At 35.5% G+C, this 22,392-nt stretch overlaps 2 protein-coding genes across 2 annotated transcripts; one reads left to right on the plus strand and one right to left on the minus strand.

Moving 5' to 3' along the window:
* The first annotated feature begins 8,362 nt into the window (after positions 1-8,362).
* On the plus strand, positions 8,363-12,854 carry LOC147277372 (SNARE associated Golgi protein family). The gene is made up of 4 exons (XM_086254151.1): positions 8,363-9,001; positions 10,107-10,377; positions 10,458-10,628; positions 12,520-12,854. Exons 1-4 carry the CDS (start codon positions 8,745-8,747, stop codon positions 12,649-12,651), a joined length of 831 nt encoding a protein of 276 aa, XP_086110277.1. The 5' UTR covers positions 8,363-8,744; the 3' UTR covers positions 12,652-12,854.
* Positions 12,855-14,873: 2,019 nt separating this feature from the next.
* CDPK2 (calcium-dependent protein kinase 2) lies at positions 14,874-21,993 on the minus strand. The gene is made up of 7 exons (XM_086254405.1): positions 21,327-21,993; positions 18,989-19,132; positions 18,712-18,864; positions 18,478-18,593; positions 17,056-17,223; positions 16,688-16,912; positions 14,874-15,155 (listed from the first exon to the last, which is right to left on the minus strand). Exons 1-7 carry the CDS (start codon positions 21,886-21,888, stop codon positions 15,018-15,020), a joined length of 1,506 nt encoding a protein of 501 aa, XP_086110531.1. The 5' UTR covers positions 21,889-21,993; the 3' UTR covers positions 14,874-15,017.
* Positions 21,994-22,392: the final 399 nt, after the last annotated feature.

Below are 22,392 nucleotides of genomic sequence, written 5' to 3' on the forward strand. Positions count from 1 at the left end.
ACTTTGTGTTGTGTTTTTGTTTTGTTTGTTATCTTATCTGTGTTGAGTGTTGAGCCAGGGGCTGCATGGCGGTGGAACATGTTTAAGAGCTCAAGAGCTCTCCGCTTGAGCATGATTGGGAGCAAGGATCAAGGATAACTAAATTCACATTGAAAGCATTGATTATCTTATAATGGTCTTTAATCTTTATGGATTGAATTTGTTGTCTTCTTAGTTCTTGCCAAGATACTATGTTTGATTTTATTTCTACCTTTAGAGTGATTTCTTAAATCTGCTAGCTTTGGTGATTTTTCTGAACAGAGCTTGAAAGGGCTGGCTTGAATAATCAGTTTATTGAATGTGATATTCTACCTTTTATGTTAATCATTTGCAATAGTTCTAATTGACAGACTGACAAACAAGTTTCTATTTTAAAGCATTGAAAACAAAAAATAAAACGTTTCTTGTAGCACTTTGGAAGGGCATTCTTCTAGAGCTCAGTTGTTGAAAAAATGCTTCACTTGGAGAGTGGGGCTGGGTCATAATATATCCTTTTGGCATGATGTCTGGACCTCCTGTGGCAGGCTCATTGATCATACCATTCATCCCTGTTTGCAACAGTTTCTGATTACCATGTTGGATCTGAATGGAACTTTGTTAAAGTACAGGCCTTATCTCCCTCAGGAAATAATTGGTCTCATTGCAGCCAAACCCAGTTGGGGTTGGATGACAGGGATAATGGTTGGATTTGGAGTCAGTCATCATCTGCTAATTTTTCTGTTCAAGACTGCTTACAAAATGGCTATTGAGGATGGAGTTATCTCTGAGTGGAACTGGGTCTTCTCTCTGGAACCTTAATGTTCCTCCTAAAATCAAGACTTTCTTGTGGCTCTTGGTTTTAAATAGGATACTGCAGGTTAATGAGGAAAGATGGCAAAGAGGAATGACTGACAATCCTGGGTGCCCTTATTGTGACTATCATCTGGAAAATACTAGACATTTGCTCTGGGATTGTCCAAAATGTTTGGCTTCAGCTTAAGCTCTCTCTCTCACTTGGTTAATGCAGATGGTCTTGAGTTTCCAGATTGGCTAAAGGTGAACTTAATTTCTAGAAATCTGTCCAGTCAAGGTGTTGAATGGAGGCAGATCTTTAGTTTGGCTGGTGGTTCTTATGGAAATGGAGAAACAAATGTATGTTTTATGTTAATATGTATATAAACCTGATTCAATATTGTTTCTATTAAAACTCCATTTTGACTTCTTCAGTTTTAGAAAACTTGTTTTATGTGCAGCAGGGCTGCATTTATGAATTCTTGGCCTTTAGGCCTAAGCTATTTCATAAATTCATATTACATTGTCTCCCCTTCCAAGTCTACTCCTATATCTCTATAAATCTTTAAGCTGTTTTAAAATGAATTTTCCAAGTTTTTTCAATCTAATCTTTGTCTTGACAGAACAGCTCCAACAGATTGTCTGGTAAGACCTTTTATTTTTATGTATTTTGACTTCCACATGTGGATAGCATGTATTTCATACATTGATTTTGTAGTCATGGAGTTCTACTTCTCAGTTATACATATATTAATATGGAATCATCCATGTCTTTCCATCTAAAAGCATATTATAGCAGTGAATGGAGAAACGAGAACATGATAACTTGAGTTTGTTTCAACTTTCAAGTTACATTCGCTTCCTTCATCTTTTAGGCAAGCATTATGGTAATCTGCACTTAGTCCATTATGTTTGGTATTGAACTCCAAGATTTTTTATTAACTAAGAATGAAATGTATAACTAAGTGAAACATATATGCATTCCAATTACTAAACAGCAGGTTCTGCTTGCGTACAATCTCCAGTGTTGTCATGTGTAATTATTGTAATTACTGATTAGTGTATATATCATTTTATAAATTCCAAATTTGAGGTCGTTTTATATTATTATACGTCGTTTTATATGTTGAAAGAAATTAAACCTATAAAATCTTGGGTAAAATACATTTTTGGTCCATGTGTTTTGAGTTGAAAGCATATTTGTTCTCATGGTTTCAATTTTGCCAATTTGGTTCTTGTATTTTAAGAAGTTTGCAATCTTAGGACAATTTTAATAAAAATCAAATCTTCAATTTGAAGAAAAAATATCCACTTTTTTTCAAGAAACGTTTTGTTGGGGGATTGAAAGATCATCTAATGGGCTTTCTAAAACTACTTTCAATTTTTATTTTAATGTTTATTTGCTAAGAAATTGAGGCTCAAAAAATGTTTAGGGTTTGAACTTTAAATTTGTGATTTCTTTAAATTCTTATTTGAAAATAAAAAAATTCAAGATTATATACATAATTGAGTCATTCTTGAGTAAAACTTGTAAGTTTAAACAAGTTATCAATTTTGATTTGAAGAAAATTTTTATGTTAGATGTATAATGTACAAAAATTACAAAAAATATAAAACACAAGGACCAAATTGGCAAAATTGAAACCACAAGAATTAAATGTGCTTTTGGCTCAAAACACAGAGACCAAAAATGTATTTTACCCTAGAACTTTGAGTTCACAGTTTGAAGTTGTGCCATTATTTTTTTCCCCTATTAAACTGTGTTGAAATTCACTTATAAAATCATATTATTATTGCAACTCTTGATTCAACTCTATTCAATCATCACCTATAAAATCATATTATTGCAACTCTTGATTCAACTCTATTCCATCATCACCTATAAAATCATGGGAATTCATTACTTTGTAGACTGTGTTATCTATTATTAGTCAGGGGATAGTGAGGAAAGAGAGAGCACATGACCAAGTGCCTTCGAGTCTACCCACATCGCATGTTCTTAATCATTAATGTTGCTGCCCTTCCTAGAAATAACATGTTGGCTTTGTTAGACTTCCAGTACTGTTGTGTGTACAAATTTATCATTTTTTTTTTTTGGGGCTAGTACCAAACATTGATCACATCCACCAACAACATATCCCTAATTGCATGCATTGTATATACATAGCCATCATTTTCCAAGATCATGTATAATTAACTAATTAACCACCTGGTCTGAAGTTGATTTGTTTTTGGGCTCAACCTGACACCACATAATTTGCAAGATTTTTCTTTGTCATATCTTTTTTTACAAGATGAAGTTATATAGTTCTAACATTTTTATCATCCATAAAGAAAAATAATTGTTTATTCTTACACACAATAAAATATGTGGTTGCAATCTAGTGAATTTAATCTAAAATAATATAACCAAAATATTTATATCTTATATTGGTTATGATTATGATACAGGCTTAATTATCGATTTACCAGTCAAAACTGTAACTCATTTCAACTTTGTCACCTCAAAGTTTTTTTGTCTCAGATTATCACCTGTAACTTACATCCGTGTCACATTTTACCTTGTTCCGTCAACAATTCCGTTAAAAATGATGACCTGGCCGTTAATGCTAACGTGGCGTGCTGGATGTGCGCCACGTGTCACATCTTTTTTTGTATTTTCTGATTTTTTTTATTTTCCTATTTTTATAAACTTTGAAAATTAATTAAAAATAGCTCCGAACTTAGAAAAATACATGGAAAATTCCTATTGACTTGTCTTGACTAGTACTAATTTACTATGGGGTCAAAATGCCAATTTTCCCTCTAAAAACTTCCAGAAAATTTGGAAAGTCCAAATTTATTTCTAGAAAATTAAAATACTCTAGACTCTTTGAAAATTCATAGGATAATCTCCCGAACTCTAAAAAATATGAGGTCTGCACCGTTAGTCTTCGAAAAACTAAAAATACCTTTCTCGTGAACACTTGCTACCCAAAAGACCTCTCGGTCTGAGAGAAAAATAAATTTCCCTATAAAATAAATTCTAGAAAAATTCTAGAATTTCTGTAAAATCTCGAAATAATTCTCTAAAATAGGCTTTTGGTAATTTCAAAAATATTTTTGAGAATTTGTCCAAGAGTTTACGAAAATTCTAGAATTTATTTAATAGAGGGAAATTTATTTTAATTTTTTAGAAATAAATTTGAACTTTCTAATTTTTTTGGAAATTTTTAGAGGGCAAATTGATAATTTAACCTGATAGTAAATTAGTGCTAATCAAGACGAGTCCGTAGAAATTTTCTGTGTATTTTTCTGAGTTCAGAGCTATTTTTAATTAATTTTTAAAGTTTATAAAAATAAAAAAATCTGAAAAATAAAAGCAAAGATGTGACATGTGGCGCACATCCAGCGCATCACGTCAGCATTAACTGTCAGGTCATCATTTTTAACGGAATTGTTGACGGAACAAGGTAAAATGGGACATAGATGTAAGTTACAGGTGGTAAACTGGGACAAAAAAACTTTCAGATGGCAAAGTGGGAATGAGTTACAGTTTTGGGTGATAAATCGATAATTAAGCCTATGATATATGATATACATAGGAATTCAAGTTAGAAATTGGACTTGGGGACCCAATTAAATCTCCAACAATCTATCTCTTCTCCCTCTTTCCAACCATCACCAATTTTCTCTTTCCTGCTTTTTCTGATGTGGGACCACAAATTGTTTGGCATCCACAATAGTATATGCTATATTTTTCACTATATTAGTGGAAAATATAGCTTTAGCATATGAAATGCTAAATATAGTCATGTCAGTATGTGGATTTTTTATGAATTCCACTATATATGGCTTTTGCAAAGGGGTGGGCACGGTTCAGTTCAGCCCGGTTCACCCTTGAAATCGTGAGCCGCGTCGGAAGTCTATGGCCGGTTCGGTTCGGTTTTGAAAACTAGACAATATGATAGAAAACAAAACCAAACCAGACCTTTTTGGTCTGGTTCAGTTGTCCAATCCAGTTTTGGGATAAATCGTGTTGAACCAAAGAGTGAAAAAACAATGTTACCCGATAACCTCAGTAGATGTAGATGATTCTTGGGATGAGTCGCTTACAAGGTCACTCTCTTTAAGACGTTTCGCGGCTCGGCCTAAGATGTGCAAGCAGTTCGAAGATGCCCACGACGCCTCTAGGATAAAACAGCCCCAGAATCTCCTATGTTTAGATTCTTCCGTGCACAAAGGAAGACCCGAATACAAACACCCTTCTGATATTGTTGCTTGGAATACTTGTTATGTTCAGAAAATATTTGAGAGAGGTTGAAAAGGAAAACAACCAAAGACTCTGTATCTATCTCTGTTTTATTTCAAGCTGCTGCTCCCTTTATTTATTGTCATTTAAAACCAGTAAAGGATGTTGTATCTAACAAAGAGTAACGTTGAGGGCTAAAAACGTGGAGCCAGTTCCAAGTTGTTGAGAAAGACTTGGTCACCTACTGACCAAGTCCAACCAACGTTTATAACCAACTGAAATAGTTTTTACTTTTTCTTTTTTTAAATAAACACCAAAAAGAAAAAAAAAAAAACAATAAATCGCAGCGTCACAGAGAGAGAGAAGAGAAAGAGAAAAAGAGAGGGAGCAACCGTGGCTATGGAGCTTCGATCCGCCATTTATGGTGGTCGAATGGATAATTGGAGTCCATCTCAACAAGAGGAAGAGGTTGGTGGTGGAGAGCAGTTTGACGCCGGAATCGCGATGTCACCGCTGGAGATGATGGTCAGACTTCGGCTAGTTGTTGGGTTTCTATGGGCTTTCTGGAAAAGAAAAGGCCATGGGGGGAAGAAGAGGAAGACATGAAGAGTTTGGTGGTGGTCTAGCCGCCTAGCTGGCCGGCGTCACGCCGAATTGAGGAGAGAGGGTGTCACGGAAGGGAGGAGAAAGAACATAAAGAAGAGATCTGGGAGAGAGAAAGAGAGAGTGAAAATGAGAGAGAAAAGATTTGGGAGAGAGAGAGAGATAGAAAGAAAGAGAAATGAAGGATTGTGGCTGTAGTTTAGAGAAATAGGGTTTTGACTTTTAGGAAGTTGGTTATTTGGGCTGGGCTTAAGGGAAAAATAATAGGAGAGTTGGGCTTCGGTCCGGTTTAGTTTGGGTTGGTTAAAATGTGGGTGTAACTAAAATCAAAACTTAGAAAATTCGGTTTGGTTCGGTTTTTTCACTTTTTTCACTCGGCTTGGTTCGGTTTTTTTATTTAACAATTTTTATGACCACCCCTACTTTTGCATATAGCAATCTCTTGAGCCGAGACAAGGGTGGGACTTGACCAAAATAAAATGGACGAAAAAAGTGTGAGTGGAATACAAGTACGAGATCCTATTGGTGTGCTTGTAGATGGAATGGGCCCAGGTGCTAAAATGTAGTTGTTTACATGAATGAGCAAAAAAGATAGTGGCTAGAATTAATGGTTTCCAACAGGCAGCCAATTGTTCATTGCATTTGAAACTTTTCGAATCGTGCCCACCACAAAGTTTTGGGCAGCAAGAGGAAATGTCTTTCTATACTCATCATACAACCGCAATAGAAGACCATGGACCTATTAGTCATCTCTTTAGCCTTAGAATCATCCATGCCTAAATTCTTAAAGCAAAATTGGACATAATCCAATTTATAGTTAGGGTCTAGAACAATGACAATGATCAAGAAGACATTTCATACATCAAATGATAAGTATGTGAAAAATTGGCAGCTCAGCTACACCACCGAGTTGAGAAGAAGTGAGCTGAGATCGCTCCCAAGAAGGTATTTTTTATCATCTAGGTTCTCTTCTATAGTTTGAAATTTATTTTTGTTTTTTGAGGAGTTGATTAATGGGTACGTTCTCTTCTATAGTCTGGAATGGACAGACTTGACAGTTTCAGGTTATATGAGATACAGAGGAAACTTGGGTTAAATTGAGATAATAAACTATAAGGGCCCGTTTGGTTCAAGTTTTGGAGGCCTGAAATGAGAAATCAATTTCACTCCCATGTTTGGGAAAATGAAACTCTTGCTGGAGCAATGAAATTGATTTCCTCCCTCTTGGGAAAACATTTATTACTTCTTTTTTGACAAAAAATAAATAATAAATTATGGTACAATTGAAAAACTGACCAAACACATCATTTATTGCATCTAATTTCTAGTTTACTTTCACAAGCTTACCAAACACAGGAAAGAGAATTTCACATTCTCTTCCCTCTGGAAATGCAAAGGAATTGATTTCTCAAGAAATCAATTTCGTGAACCAAACAAGCCCTACGAGGGTGAAGTGAGACGAAATTATAATTTGAGAGAATAAATGTGTAAATAAGCCTTTAAATTTTTGTTGGTCTGTATTACGTCTAAACCTAAAAATGGATTAGATTTTGATCGATGTAATTAATAAGAGATGAATTCGATACTTTAATCTTATTTTATTATAATAAATCCGATAACCAACCAAATTAACGAAACAAATATGTATAATCATTAGTTTCAATCATGGAATTAAATTTCGAAATTTTCCTCGAAATTTTCATTTTTTTGAGGTTTCGAAATATTATTGAAACGAAATTATTGAAAATTTATTAAAAGTTTCAATTGTTTTAGTTTAAATTTTTAATGAAATCGAAATTCTTTCAAAAAATTTTCGGAATTCGAAATTTAATTCTTTAGTTTCAAAAAGATAATCCAAATACTCTTCATGAATGGATTAAAATACTTTTCATCCATTCGTAGAGGGTATAATTGTCATTTCAAATAAATAAAGAGAGCTGTTATTTGCATACATTTTTTTTTTCTCCTACACACCTCACACACTCACCTTAAATTCAAAACCTCTCAACACATACCCAATAATTCAAAACCTCTCCACGTGGTGGTATATCAAATACAACCAATAATTTTTCTCTAACTCATTACCAAAATACTCTAATTTCATTACGTATCCACACACCCCATATTTCTCTGTCAACATACACCCACAACTACCAACTTCCAACTCCAGTAGCTATGGTGTTCCCTTTATCCTCCGACGTCATCTTTCACAAGCTCTCCCTTTCTCTGTCAACACACACCCTCACACCTCCCCAACCTTTTCATCTCTCTATCCTCTTCTCTGAATAGCGCACAACCACCACCACCACTACCTTCTTCTTCCCCCTACCCTAGCCAAAACAGCCACCGCCACCACCTTCTCTCTCTCTCTCCTTCCTTTCCTCTCTCCTCTCGCCCAAGCAGACAGCAAAAAAAAATTGGGTGCAAGTGGTTTGGTGGACCAATGCCAAACCACCTGCGCCTAATTTTTTTGTTGTTTGCTTGGGCGAGAAGAGAGAGAGAGAGAGAGAGAGAAAAGGAAGAAGGTGGTGGGTCGGGTAGGGGGAAGAAGAAAAAAAAAAAAAAAAAAAAGAAGAATGAGGTGGTGTGAACAAGGAAAAAAAAGGAGGGAAAGAGAGAGGCGGAGGCTGTGTGGTCTTTTTTTTGTTTTTTTTAATAAAGGTGTGCTAAAAAAATAAAAAGGCACGCAAATAACAGCAGTCTAAATAAATCTAAATAAATCATGGGTATTCACTGTTCCGAGCAAATGTTACATTCAAGAATAGATCCAGCCGGCCATTCACTTTCTCTGCAGCACTCTCTTTCCATTACACAACCTCTGTCCATTACCATCTTCCACCCTTCTTTCCTCCTCAAAATAAAATCCAGTTTCATCTACAAAACCAGAACCAAACTCAATCCCTAAATTTCAATCCCAAATTTTCATTCATACATGGTAGTCAGTCGCAGATCGGCCTGACCGATATGCAACTCGAATTGGGTCGCATTCAAAACCTCTCATTTTGGGCTTTTTCAGCGCCACAACGTTAAGCTCTCAATGAATGAGCCTTGCTGTTGACTTGGACCCTCATCTCTCTGTTGGTGCTGGTGCAATCCGTACATGGCGGCTCCGAGAAATCTGGTGGTGGATGCGGGGAGGCTGCTGAGGGACGAGGAGAATGCCAAGGAGGACGATTCGCCCAACGGCAAGAAACCTAAGTTCGAGAGGTTTCCGCTTTCGCGCTGGGAGTTCGCCGCGGCGTTCAGCGTTTTCTTGGTCTTCTCCACCGGCCTCTTCTGCATCTACTTGACCATGCCCGCTGCCGAGTACGGTAAACTCAAGCTGCCACGCACCATTGCCGATCTTCGCTTGCTCAAGTACGTTTCTAAATTCCATTTCCACATATTCAATCAAGTAGTCTCTGATTCTAGTCTGGCATTCTTGTCAATTTTTGTTTTTTTGTTTTTGTTTTCCAATGTATGTTGTTATGTTGTTAATGGGTTATTGAGATTTTGTTTAGATTAATATCTTAATTGTGGAAGAGTTTGATTATGTGGGCAGTGGGCTGCTTGTTACTTATTTAAACTAAAAGATAATTTCACAAGAAGTCAGATATGTAGATGGAATTTTTGTTTAGAGAGCAATGTTGCATCTTAGACTTTGCTGAAAGAATGGTTACACGTTATAAATGGATATGGCAAATGTCAGTTGTGTGCTTTAGTAGCTGGCTTTAGATAAAATGACATATGTCTCCGGCTGATATTTTTTCTTTCTTGGCAATTTGGCATGTAAAGAAAGTTTACACTTGGTTTGAGATGTCTGTCATGAACTTCTCGTTAATCTAACTCCCAGTGTCATAAAAAATTCATTCATGTACTGCAGATTGTGGTTTTGTGCAAGGTGTTTTTATTTTTATTTTTTCTTTTTTAATAAGAAACAAATTTTCATTAGTAGAAAAGGTGAAGTACATAGGAGGATGGGATGTCCTCAAATTAAATGAAAGAAAACAAAAATATCAATTAACTATCAACCATACAGTAAGACCGTCGTTTAGGAACATATAGAAACCCAATCAAAACAACTAAGAAGAAAAAGAAAGCCTCTTTTTCCTTCCTTTGAAAACCACTGTATTTCTCTCCATCCATTGAACCTGAAGAATGACTACCACAACACACCTCTGCAATCGGCATGCTCTTTTACTTAGACCAAAGCCCATAACATCAATTCCAACTGTTGGAGGAAATCCAAGGCAGAGGCAATGCAAAAGTAAATGATTCATACATTCCACGTTACTTTTTCGCTTTTGCACATTATGCATGATTGAGGGAGAAGAACACAATTTGGTCTATGCCTTTGAATTACATCAATTTTTGTCTGTCTATTTTATTCAGTGCCTTAGTTTTACTGGTCCCCATTTAACATTGAATACTTTCTTTGCCTGAGTGTCATGTTCTGATTTTTTTTCTTTAAAATTTTCTCCAGAGAGCATCTTGCAACATATGCAAAAGATTATCCGGCACAATTTATTCTGGGTTACTGCTCTACTTACATCTTCATGCAGACTTTTATGATTCCTGGAACAATTTTTATGTCATTGCTAGCTGGAGCTCTGTTTGGTGTTGTCAGAGGCCTTCTCTTAGTTGTCTTCAATGCTACAGCTGGAGCGTCATCCTGCTTCTTTTTGTCTAAGTTAATTGGCAGGCCTTTAGTTAGTTGGTTGTGGCCAGAAAAGTTGAGATTTTTTCAGGCCGAGGTATTTTTTATAACTTTTTTTAATTTGTTTACACTGCTATCCTTCTGCTGCTGCTTTAACCTTAATTTTTCTACATCCAGATAGCAAAGCGTAGGGAAAAGCTGCTGAATTACATGCTTTTTCTGAGGATAACTCCAACATTGCCGAACCTTTTTATCAACTTGGCATCTCCAATTGTTGATATACCGTTTCATATTTTCTTTTTGGCAACTTTTATTGGTCTTATTCCAGCATCTTACATCACAGTCAGAGTAAGTTCTCTCTACTAAACTCATTAAATGATATAAATTTCATTGCCTTTAAATTGGATGAAGCTTTCGCATATTACTATATTCTGGTCATTTATTGTCTCCTATGCTGATTACTGTTTCTGGTGTCTGTATTTGGTGCTCACAAGAATTTCTGAAAAATCAGTTTGTCCAATAAAAACAGTTATATTGAGCCCACTGCTTATATTAGTTGTGGAGAACATTTTGCTTCATCGCTTTGTTATGTTTTTGGAGGTTTTGGGCCTTAAGAGACCACTTGGTAATGGGTTTAGACTGTTGAAGTGTCATGAGGTGGATTTTTTATTTTTAAAGTAGATGGTCTTTTACCATTCCCCAAATATTTTTATTAAATAGTTGTGTTGATATTCAATGGCACCATACTTTGGTGCTTGTTGCGGTTATAGCTCTTGTTTAATTTGATCATGATTTATTTTTTACTATGGTTTAATTATGTAGCAATTTATGTCAACTTAATCTAGATAGAACTGCTCATCTCTGTTCCGACTGAAATATAATAATTACATACCAAACTGGTTTCACTGCTCATCAATAGCTCCATTTTCTGTAAGAGAAGAGAAACATCCTCAACTCACCAATGCAATACTAGAAATTTATAAAGCAGTGGAGATTAGGAAACTAGGTATTTGAAACCCACCTATTCCATATTCTCATGTTAAGTCCAAAGTTTATCAACTTGAATCGTAAACCAAGCTTAAAATCATTAGAGTACTTGTCCTTCAAGTCGTTTCTTCACTTATTTTTTAGTTGTTGGACTAGGGATTAATAGACCACTCATGATATGTAAACAACAGATATGGGTGAAAGCTTGATACTAGTGGAGAGCTTTCATATTATATCATTGTTTCTTCTTTCACTTTCTCACACAATGCCAATTATGCATAGTTTGGAAAGACATGAATTGCAGTGTGCTTCCACCATAGAGGCTATCTTCTGTTGGAAATTTGGTTTTAATAGAGCAGGTCTTTGTTTTGAGCTGCTGTCTAGATCATTTACATATTATATAGATGTTTATCCTATCAAGAACACTATGCTTGTGGATTGCAGAGAAATAATTAGATATTCATGTAGAATGCTATAGGCTCGTACTTACAAATAGTTGGTATGCATTTTCTCTTCCTGATAGTCCCTTTTGTTAAAATCTTATAATATAGAGTAGAAGTTGAAGAATGTAGAGAAAGAATCTAGAAAGAAAGGGAGACTTAATTCATTTAAAAAATTTCTTCTGAAGTGGGATAAATCTTTTGCAAAAGAATCAGAACTCGTAGCTGAGTATTTTTATTTCATTGATTCCTCTCTCCTCTCATTTATGGCGTTGTTGGACTTGTGCACTCATAAGATATTAACAGTTCTGGGTGTAAGCTTGATGATTTAGTGCTTGCCTGTTCTGTGTAATTAGGTGCAAAAGTACTTGCCATGTTTGATATGTCCATGTCAGATAGGCCATGATAATTAAAGCTCCCATAGTTATATCGTAGTTGGTGTTTTTCTTGGGATTGTCATGATGATAGTTTAAGTTTGTGGATTGCTGGATTACCAAGGCAGATTGTTTGAGCAAATTATGGAGAGACAGATTGGAAGGAATAACAAATTCAACATAGTTTCATTTTTTCTTAGAATCACTATAAGATCTACACTTTATGTTCAGTCAGTATGTGTTTTTTCTCATGATCTACCGATTGTTCTTGTTTTTCTTTTTCTTTCAATAAGTTAACTTGTCAGAAGAGGGGAAATAAAAAAAGGAGAAAAGAATGTCTGAAAGTTGTTTTGCAAGTTCAGTATATGAGAGGTTCCTTCTCTGTGAAATGTTATCATTTTAGCAATAGCCCCTGATATTTGTTTCTTTGTTTTTCAGGCTGGCCTTGCTCTTGGGGATCTCAAGTCAGTCAAGGATCTCTATGACTTTAAGACATTGTTTGTGCTTTTCCTTATTGGTTCTGTGATTATATTTCCGACCCTTTTGAAGAGGAAGCGAATCTATGAATGAAAGTTCTGGTGGTGAGGATCTCATTCTATGCTTTTGTCCAAAAGGTGGCTTATGTATTAATATGATTAAATAGTGAAATGTTATAGTGATTACGAAGTCTAATTTTTCGACTATCCAGAGGGAGTGTCTGCTTTTAATGTAGGCTCCTCAAAAGCATTCTTTACTAGGTATGTGTTACGGAATTAAAATGATGTTTTGAAAAATACTGTGCAAAATATTTATGCATTAATCATTGCTTTATGCGCATGTAACCTTGACAGTCCACCATGGCCCAAAAAAAAAAAAAAACCCTTGACAGTCCGGGTAAGTGTAACATGGTTTTACAATTATATAGCAGAGCTTAAAATAACAAAGTATCTATAAATTCGATTGTGGAGCTGAACTGTACTGCTTTTTCTTCAGACTCAGTTGTCTTATGTCTTTTGGTTTTTTTTTTTTTTTTGTCAAACGGAAACTTTCATTTGATAGCAAAAGAATGAAAAGAGATAAACAAACGGAGTTTTTTGAGAGGTAAACAAAAAGAGACTCCTATAGCACGTAAACAAAGGGAGTATAGGCCTAAGAATATAGGATTGGAAAGATCTGGATTTTGTACTTGTTTTAAAGATTAATAAAAGCTGAAGTTATTAGGCCAATTCAAAATTTCAGACACAAATTACACAAGCTGAACAGAAGCCCCAACAACCCTACCCAACAAAGCCAATATAAAAACAGCTACGGAAGCCCAAACCCAAAAAGAACAGTTAGGGAAGCCCAAGCCTAAATGCAAAAGCAGCCATCGAAGGGGGAGCTGCCACTTGGAGACAAGAACCCCAACGATGATACAAACAACAAAGTCATGGCACATAGAGCAAATCCACAAGATCTGCAAAGCAGAACAAACAATGGATCTCATAGAACGGTGATGATACTATTTGGACGATCAATTACTTTCTTGGAATCCACGTAGAGGAGTAGTGCCTACCCAAAAACCTACTTTTCCTGTTTTGTAGTAAATATACGTATATTGCATGTGTGTGCTTTCCAATTTGATTTGAATAAATTGGTTGAATTACTCTATGTCATTGAAGTACGTCTATTGTTTATGTTAAGAGATTGATCGATACTTTGGAACAAGTATTGTCAGTTTGGACAACTTTGACTATTTCAACTTGCTTGTTTACTTGTCCCCTTAGCAATTAGGCTAAGATTCTCATAATATATAAATAAAGTGTTGGTAATTCACATTTAGTAAGAGAATCTACTTGCATGTTGGGTTAGTCACTAGGAAACTAGGACTGCATAATAATAGATACTAGGGTTTAGAGACACACCTAGCTAAAGGAATAATGTGTAGTGTTTGTGTTTGAAGTTCAAATGTATTAGGGCCACTTTAGAGCTTTCACTATTATTTGTAATTAGCGTACAACTTGGATAAATTGAACTTAATTTCCAATTGGGTAATGACCAAGAAGAATGGATATAACTAATTGCTTAAGTATACCTTGAGTTGTTAAATCAAGTGAAATGGTATGTTGTTTAAATTACCAAGTGCTGATTGTTTCTTGGAAAGCTTCATGGCTTGCTTAATAGCATGGTTATTATTTGGCTTCTACACTTGATAAGCATGAAGCATGAATTGATGATTATTGCCTGTCTTTGAGTATGTTAAGCATAAAACGTGAGTTGAGAATGATTTGCATGAGTATACGCATTTCATAAGGTATAAGGCATAATGGTTAACACACATTTTGATTTTGAGTGTTTGAAGCATTAATTTGAGAAGAAAGGTCACATTGTTGGAAGACTTCGGGCTCGATCACATGAAATTTTGTGATTGAGGGTTACATTGTTTAATTTAAGCTAGGATGTTAGGCTCCAATTATTTTAATCATCTGGGAATGCATAATATAGTCCCTATTTCAGTTAGGATAAGGAGGATTTGATACTAGTAGTTAATTAATGAATTATTAGTTAATGGGTCCACTGTGATTATACAAAGGTACGCTCGCATGGGTCATTCAGCATGCATGAGGATAAATTGCCATTGACATTCCCTAATCCCTATCATCATAATTATCGATTCATCTATCTGTTGATATTTTGGAATGACACAATTATATATGATATTAAATATTAGTATGCCCATTGTACATGCTCTTAGAGCTCTAGTTAATTAAACAAGTAGAATATATATGATATTAAAAATTATATGATATATCAAAGGAAGAATCAGAGAAAAATTAGAACCAAACAAGAAGGCTAGCTTTAAGAAATGTAGCTATTCAAATTAGACAAAACCCTTTGAATAAGGTAGCATAAGAAATGTAGCTATTCAATTCCTTTTACAATTGCATGTGTACAAGAAATTGCTTTTGGTTAGTATTTCAGGTAGAGGGGTCTTTTACTCCGAAAGCATCAGCCAAATTCAAGTTCAAATTGTTTCTCATAGTTCTGCTCCTCCCAATTCCTGCATCACCCTTTCTCATCATTGCAGCAAATTCCCCATAATCAATGCGCCCATCCTGCAAAAATGACACAATTAGAGTGCCAAAGTTTAGATAATATTATATTTAGGGAAAAATTAATAAACAAGACACATACTTTGATAGTTATTTCATTTCAGGACATTAATTTTGCTTTATGTTAATGAAGGATACATACTTTCATTTTGTGTTAATTAAGGACTATGTTTTTTTTTGAATTTTTATCTCAACTTTGGTCCGACGTTTGACCCATCAAAACTCCACCAAATTCAGAAAAATTATACTGAGTTTAAAGATATGCATCTCCTCTTTACAACCATATAAAGATTATTCATATCGGATCTCTACAACTCCAGATAATCGGCCCTAAAGTAGGGTACCCGAAATTGTTTGATTTTTCAAATTTTTTTTTCAGAAGTCTGATTGGACAATTTCAGGTACCCTACTTTTGGGCCAATTATCTGGAGTTGTAGATGTCCGATTTAAGTGATCTTTATATGGTTGTAAAGAGGAGATGCATAGCTTTAAACCAAGTGTAAGTTTGCTAAATTTGGTAGAGTTTTGATGGATCCAATGTCGAGCCAAAGTTGAGATAAAACAGGGTCCTTAATTGACACAAAATAAAAGTATGTGTCCTTCATTAACACGAATCAAAATTAATGTCCTGAAATAAAACAGTCATCAAAGTATGTGTCCTGTTTGTAAATTTTTTCCTTATATTTATCTAAAAGAATATCTTTTCTGGATGTTTAGATAATATCATTTTAGACAAAAAGTATCTCACAACCAGACTTTTTCTGCTATGAGCTGACATCAACAATTCTTTAATTAATAGCTAAACAAGGTCCTAGTTACACTGTTGTCACTTATTAACAAAGACATATTCTTTCAGTTTACAGGAAAGAGCCATAACAATATGTGAAGTTCATTAAAAGTACAAGCAAATTCAAAAGTGAAAAAGAGAGATCTCTTGTATTGCAGAAGGATTACAAAAAGAAGATGATCAGGAATGAAAAAAGCAGTACAAATTAAGAGATTTGGAAAAGTTTCCTTTTTGTTTTCCTTCTAAATATCAAGGTCCTTCCCCACACTAAAAAGAATACCATAAATTCCTACAATTACATGCATCATTCATCTCATGTGATACTAAAGATTCAGGTTTCTTTCTACCAGTAGCTAAAGTTTTTATACGAACCCAAGGAACCTCAAGCCTACATACTCAAATTGGTTTGCAATCTCCTATATACAGAGATTTATATATATTTTTTATTTATTAAGAATTGATCAGAACTATGCACAATCATTCGTTAAAAAATGGTGATATGGTTCAGTTTTACAGAACTTTCAACTATAACAGTAACAGATGATGATGGTAGTAAATTTTGCGAAAGGAAGGGGTTTTTTTCTAATGTGGGATGTGAGTACCAATTTTTGGTAATCATACAACCAATCGATCGATATTCATGTGCCACATTTATTCAATACCCATCCCTCATTAGAGAGAAATTCCCAGAGGGAAATATAGAACAGGGACATGGAAATATTCCAACATTACTGAAGCAGCTACTTACATTGTCCTGGTCAATTTCATTGATCATCTCGTCCAGAGGAACATCACCTAGACCAAACTCCTTGCAAGCCTGTTGAAGCTCGTCAATGGTAATGTAGCCACTACCATCTTTGTCAAAAAAGGAAAAGGCTGCAATTAAATTCTCCTCTCTTTCCATCTTGTTTAAGTGCAAGGTAGCAGCAAGAAATTCACCATAGTCTATTGTTCCACTGTTGTCTATATCAGCCTGCCAACATTGACGAAGCAAAGATTTTGTGAGGGTCATCTAAGTTATCCATGTTAATAATGTTGGAGAAATTATGCTACTTAAATGAAAGAATTTTTAAAAATTTACTAATATCTAGACACAGTTTATGATGATCTATTAACTGCATCCATAAGAGACTTGATTTCAGATTCCATCAGATTGGAGCCCACTCTTTTCAAACCCTCTTTAAGTTCCTCATATGTTATTGTCCCGCTATTATCTGTGTCAATCATTTTGAACAACTCTTTTAAACCACCAATCTCTTCCTCTGAAAGCCTTTCTGCTATAACCTGCCAAAAAAACATCATTACAGTGATCCACATACCATAATAAGTGTGTCAATCACAATAAATAAGTTTAAAAAATGTCAGAGATAACTATATCATACTCAAGTCATCAGAAATGTCAGAGATAAGTTGGTCCAATACTAAAAAATAACATATAAGTGGGTTCTCTTTGCTAATTGAGTGAAAACTTCAGACCTTTTGGTTATAACTTTACTCCAGACCTTTAATTAATTTATACATATGAATATCACTTTTGGTTTGCATAGTTGATTATGGCCAATAGTTACATATTTATTAGTTAAGTAATTTAATAACAAAAGAAACTTCTTCCCTCAGTCTCACATCACCTTAACCTGTATTATAACCACATACTGTGAACAACATAGACTCATCTTTGAAGTTAATAGAAACAATATCATAATAAAACATGTATATAAAATGCTGAACAATATTAATCAATGCATAAAACTTCAATATTAAAAGAATATGCAAGTGACAAGTTAACCATTAGAGTCAACCCAAATGTTTCAAGGTGAAATTTAACTCCCAAGTTTCAATATCCCCAAAGCATATAAAATCCGTTTTCCAAACTACTTGTTATATATGGGGATAAACATGATAACTTATAATCAGCATTACTTTGTTCTCTCTCTCTCTCTCTTCTTAGTAAACTACTCATGCACCCATGAGGATTGAATCCTAGAACCACCCTTGATCTTAAGGGGGAGGAGGTATTAAGACACTAACACTGCTTGTATTCTTGGGCTGCTGGGATTTTGGGTGGAAAAGTAAAGAAGCTTCCAGATTTCCCAGCTTCTCTGTAAAAGCAAAACAATTAAATCATCATTCTCTCTAATGCTCCTTGTACTTCTCTTGTAATTGTAGATCTTTGGATGTCAAATGCTGGTACATATCCAAAGTTCATCTTTTTTTCAGATTTCATTTTCCGAGAGGCATACCCTTACTGGTGTCATGTCTTGTTGACATTGATATGAGTATGACAGCATGAATGGTCTAATTAATGCAGAATCCCCATCAGGCTCTTTGGCCTGTTCTACTTCCAGCATGCCAGCTTTCCTTCATACAAGTTGATATCTTGTCACCCCCCTCCCCCAAAAGAAATAAACATGCTTCACCATCAGCTGGTGTGTGTGTGTATCACAAAAGTAGTATTCAATTTCCTTTACCATCAGGCTTTACTTGGAATGATAAAAGATATAGAGAAAAGACAAATGGTAAAATATTTATAAAACATACACGAAGAGCCATCTTTTTAAGTTTATTCATTGCTGAGAACTGCTTCAGGCGGGACAAAACCGCAGAATCTAGTGGTTTGTCTGGGGCAACTCTGTCATCCACAATCCACGGGTGACCTGGAAAGCAAAAAAGAACCCATTTTAGAGTTCAACAAAGCTACCATATGAATATGACCTTACCTACACAACTAGCACATAATAACTTTCTTGGCATGGTAGGTATTAAACCCCTCACATAGGACTTCATGGGCAGAGATCCTTTGCTTTGGGTCCCTATCCAGCATCTTTAGCATCAGATCTTTTGCACTTTCCGAAATACTAGGCCAAGGCTCAGATTCCAAATCTATTTTGCCATCCAAAATCTGTCTGAAGATCCCTGATTCAGTTTCTGTAAATGTATTGAAAAGTTAATACTCAAAGATCAAATAAACCAAAACAGATAATAATGTAAGCCTCACTGATAAGGCTAAAAGTCCATAGCGTGGGAAATTGTAACTCATCAGGATCACTACCTGCCCAAAAAGGAGGAACCCCGCTTAACAGGATGTAAAGTATCACACCAGCACTCCATACATCCATTTCAGGTCCATAAATCTTGGCCAACACCTCAGGTGCAACATAATAGGGACTTCCAACCACATCATGAAAAACTTGTCCTGGAGCAAAAAAAAAAAAAGAGCAAAGCACGTAATTAACCATTCTTATATATGATGAAACACCACATCATTCAATCCAAGGAAAAGATGAGACAAAAACAAGGCACAGCCCCATTTGATACAGGAAAGCAATGAGATCAATGCTTAGCAATAGAAAAATAAAAGAAGCTGTATTCTGAATGTATTGACATTCAGAATTGATTACTACAAACCTTATAATGTTTTAGATACGGAGACCCAGAAAAATTTATGGATAGAGCACTCTAGCTCACAGGAATAGTTGAATGTATTGGCATACTGAAGAAAAGGTAGATTTCGTTTTAAGGTACCATGATAAATGAGCCATCAATCTCAAACTTAGAAGAAGATTCTGAGGCTTTACTTCAAATTTTAAAAAAACAAAAAAAAAACAAAAAAAAAAAAACAAAAAAAAAAACACACCTGATAATCTTTGTATGTAAGAAGCCAGAATTACAGTGTTCTGTGTGCCAACCAAAATGACTAACATACTGTAGGATATGTTGAGTCTCCTAACATAATATAGCAGCAGGCTTAAAAATAATAAAATTTCTAGAAATGACACCTACAAAATAGAATTCTTGGCACTTCCAAACTAGAGATAGAGAACACAATTTAAAAAATAGCTCCCCTGTCCTCGTAGATGGAGTTTCGTGTCCTTAAATCTTCCTATTTATGTTGTTCAACACCTATCCAAGAGTAAGTAGAGAAACAACTTATTCATTCCTTCAAAGCAAACTTCGCTATGTAGCCCTACTATCTGCCATCCAAGTGACAATAACCAATAACATACCAAGCAATCCTAAAGATTGAGTTAACAAGAAAGATGCCCAAAAGGCAATGGGGCAAGTATAACCAAGTAAGCAGTGATCACAGAGTACTTCCAACTCCTGAAGATAAATATCATAAAGACAAATATACCCCTCTCCTTCATATAAATCAGATAAGACCAGCCATGAGGTGGTTATATGCATCATCAGAGTAAACCCTCATGCTTTAAAAACCTCTACACACCTTCAACACTAAATGCACCAAGCCCCATGCCATAGGAAAGCAAAAGGCAAAGACCATGAACAAGATGCCACACAATGAATCAGGAGATAATCCACCATTTTCTCTTCTCACATACATATGCAGGGCAGCTTCATATCCTGATCCACCAATACTCAAAGAAACACACAGCAGATGAAAACAGTGTTTTTCTTATTGTCTAAAAAAAATTTAAAATTTTGACTTGACTGGAAATTTGCATTGTTCCTCCTGTTTTTATAAGCCTTTCTAATTGAAAATTGCCCTACTTTGACCCCCACATAAGAAACCATACAATGATTGATGTATATATTTATTATATATATATATATATATTGAAACCAGGACAAAATTATGATTGATATTGGTTCCTAGGTCATTAATAATTTCCTTGTGTATTTTCAAACATGCTAAAACAAGTTCAGTTCCAATAATTTCTTTATAGATTATAAAGTAGACTTACCAGAATAAACATTCCATTGTATAGATCAAAGCAACCAATTGACAGCAAGATTTATAGAATGAGAGCTCCTAAAAAAAGAGTTACATGAAAATCTAAAGACAGGACGTAGAACGAAAGCTCCTAATGAACAGTTGCATGAAAATCTAAAGCCAGAACTATAGAGCGAAAGCTCCTAACAAAGAGTTACGTGAAAAACTAAATTGAACAAACTAGATACGATACTCCATTAAAAAAAAAATGAAAAATACGGATCAATAATAGAAGCACATAGATCAAACTACAGAAATGAAAGATAAACCATTGCCAACCAGGCTTCCAAAATCAGAAAAAAGAAAATAAGCAAAAAAAGGACAAGAAAACTTACAGCAACAAAGCCAACCACAAAAAGCTCCATTGCAGAAAATATATATTAAAAAAAAAAAAAAAAAAAAACTGAAAAAACCAAAGATGAGCAAAACCCAATACTACAAATCTCCAATCCACAAATCAAATCCACCAATATAAGTTCAAGAAACAATCAGAAACATATTCGGATCTCGCCATTGTTGAAATCAATTTATCAAGGATGCCAGCCAACCTCAAATCAAAGAAGCCAAAACATCACCCAACATTTCGAGTTGAAGAAACAAGACCCCAGAGGCAGAAATGAAAAACGAAGAGAAAAAAGAGAACCCAGAAAGGGACCTGGCTTGTAGAAGATGGACAAGCCGAAATCGGTGGCTTTGAGCTTGGCATCATCAGAAGGAGTATCAAACAAGAAATTCTCGGGCTTGAGATCCCTATGCATGACCCCAAGAGAGTGACAAGCCTCGACCACCCCAACAATGGTCTTTATAAGCTTGGCAGCCTCGCGCTCGCTGTAATGCCCCTTCTTGACAATCCTATCAAAAAGCTCACCCCCAGCACACAATTCCATGACCAAATGCACGAACACCGAGTCCTCGTACGTCCCTTTGATCTGGACGACGGAGGGGTGCTCGGAGAGGTGGTGCATGATCTGAATCTCCCGCCAGACGTCCTCGTAGTCCTCGCGGCAGAGGAGCTTGCGCTTCGGGATGGACTTGCAGGCATAGTGGGTCCCAGTGGGCTTGTGGGTGCAGAGGTAGGTGGTGCCGAATTGGCCCTGACCGAGTTTCTTGCCCATCAGGTAATGGTCTCGGAGCCTAGGGGTTTGGTAGGGCAACACTGTGTGGTTGTGGAGCTTGCCTGAGCTCGATTGCGAGGTCGCTCCGCTCGCTTTCTTCATTGCCTTCCAAATTCGATTCGATTCGATTCGATCTCTCTCTCAAACTGTTATTTCTGTTGCTTCTTTCTTGTTTGTGGTTGGTCATCACTTTCTCAAATCAATCTCAGTTTTTTTATTTTTTTATTTTTTTTATTGTGATTTTGTGTGGGGAAAGTGAGATTGGAGAGAGAGACTGTGCCCCATAATGATTGCGTTACAGGTGGAGAGCCTGTATTCCCGCCACGTCACCTTTTGGTAAATACGATAGAGTAGGGACCACAAAACCATTTTATCCTTATCCTTGTGTTTTGTTTTTCCTTATCAACTTGACAACTTGTTGTCCGTTTCCCATTAAATTTCTTAAATGTAAGGTTGGGTTAGAAAATTTCAGGGGCATACGGCATATATGTTCAAAAGAGAGGAACCACCCAACCTAATAATTATGGACTCCATGTACATGAACATTAGAGGGTGTAGTCCATTTAAAATTCCACAAGTTGTGTAGTAGAGGAAATGAAATTTTAA

Source organism: Dryas octopetala, chromosome 8 (assembly GCF_963921425.1).
Source record: "Dryas octopetala chromosome 8, drDryOcto1.1, whole genome shotgun sequence".
NCBI lineage: Eukaryota > Viridiplantae > Streptophyta > Magnoliopsida > Rosales > Rosaceae > Dryas > Dryas octopetala.

Bases quoted from the DNA above. Each gene is read 5' to 3' on its own strand.
- LOC147277372 (XM_086254151.1), top strand. From the start codon at position 8,745: ATGGCGGCTCCGAGAAATCTGGTGGTGGATGCGGGGAGGCTGCTGAGG. The intron at 9,002-10,106 runs GTACGTTTCTAA...AATTTTCTCCAG, and splicing joins GCCGATCTTCGCTTGCTCAA to AGAGCATCTTGCAACATATG. The intron at 10,629-12,519 runs GTAAGTTCTCTC...TTTGTTTTTCAG, and splicing joins CATCTTACATCACAGTCAGA to GCTGGCCTTGCTCTTGGGGA.
- CDPK2 (XM_086254405.1), bottom strand. From the start codon at position 21,888: ATGAAGAAAGCGAGCGGAGCGACCTCGCAATCGAGCTCAGGCAAGCTC. The intron at 18,594-18,711 runs GTGAGGGGTTTA...TTTGCTTTCCAG, and splicing joins CTCTGCCCATGAAGTCCTAT to GTCACCCGTGGATTGTGGAT. The intron at 15,156-16,687 runs GTAAGTAGCTGC...TCATTTTTGCAG, and splicing joins ATGAAATTGACCAGGACAAT to GATGGGCGCATTGATTATGG.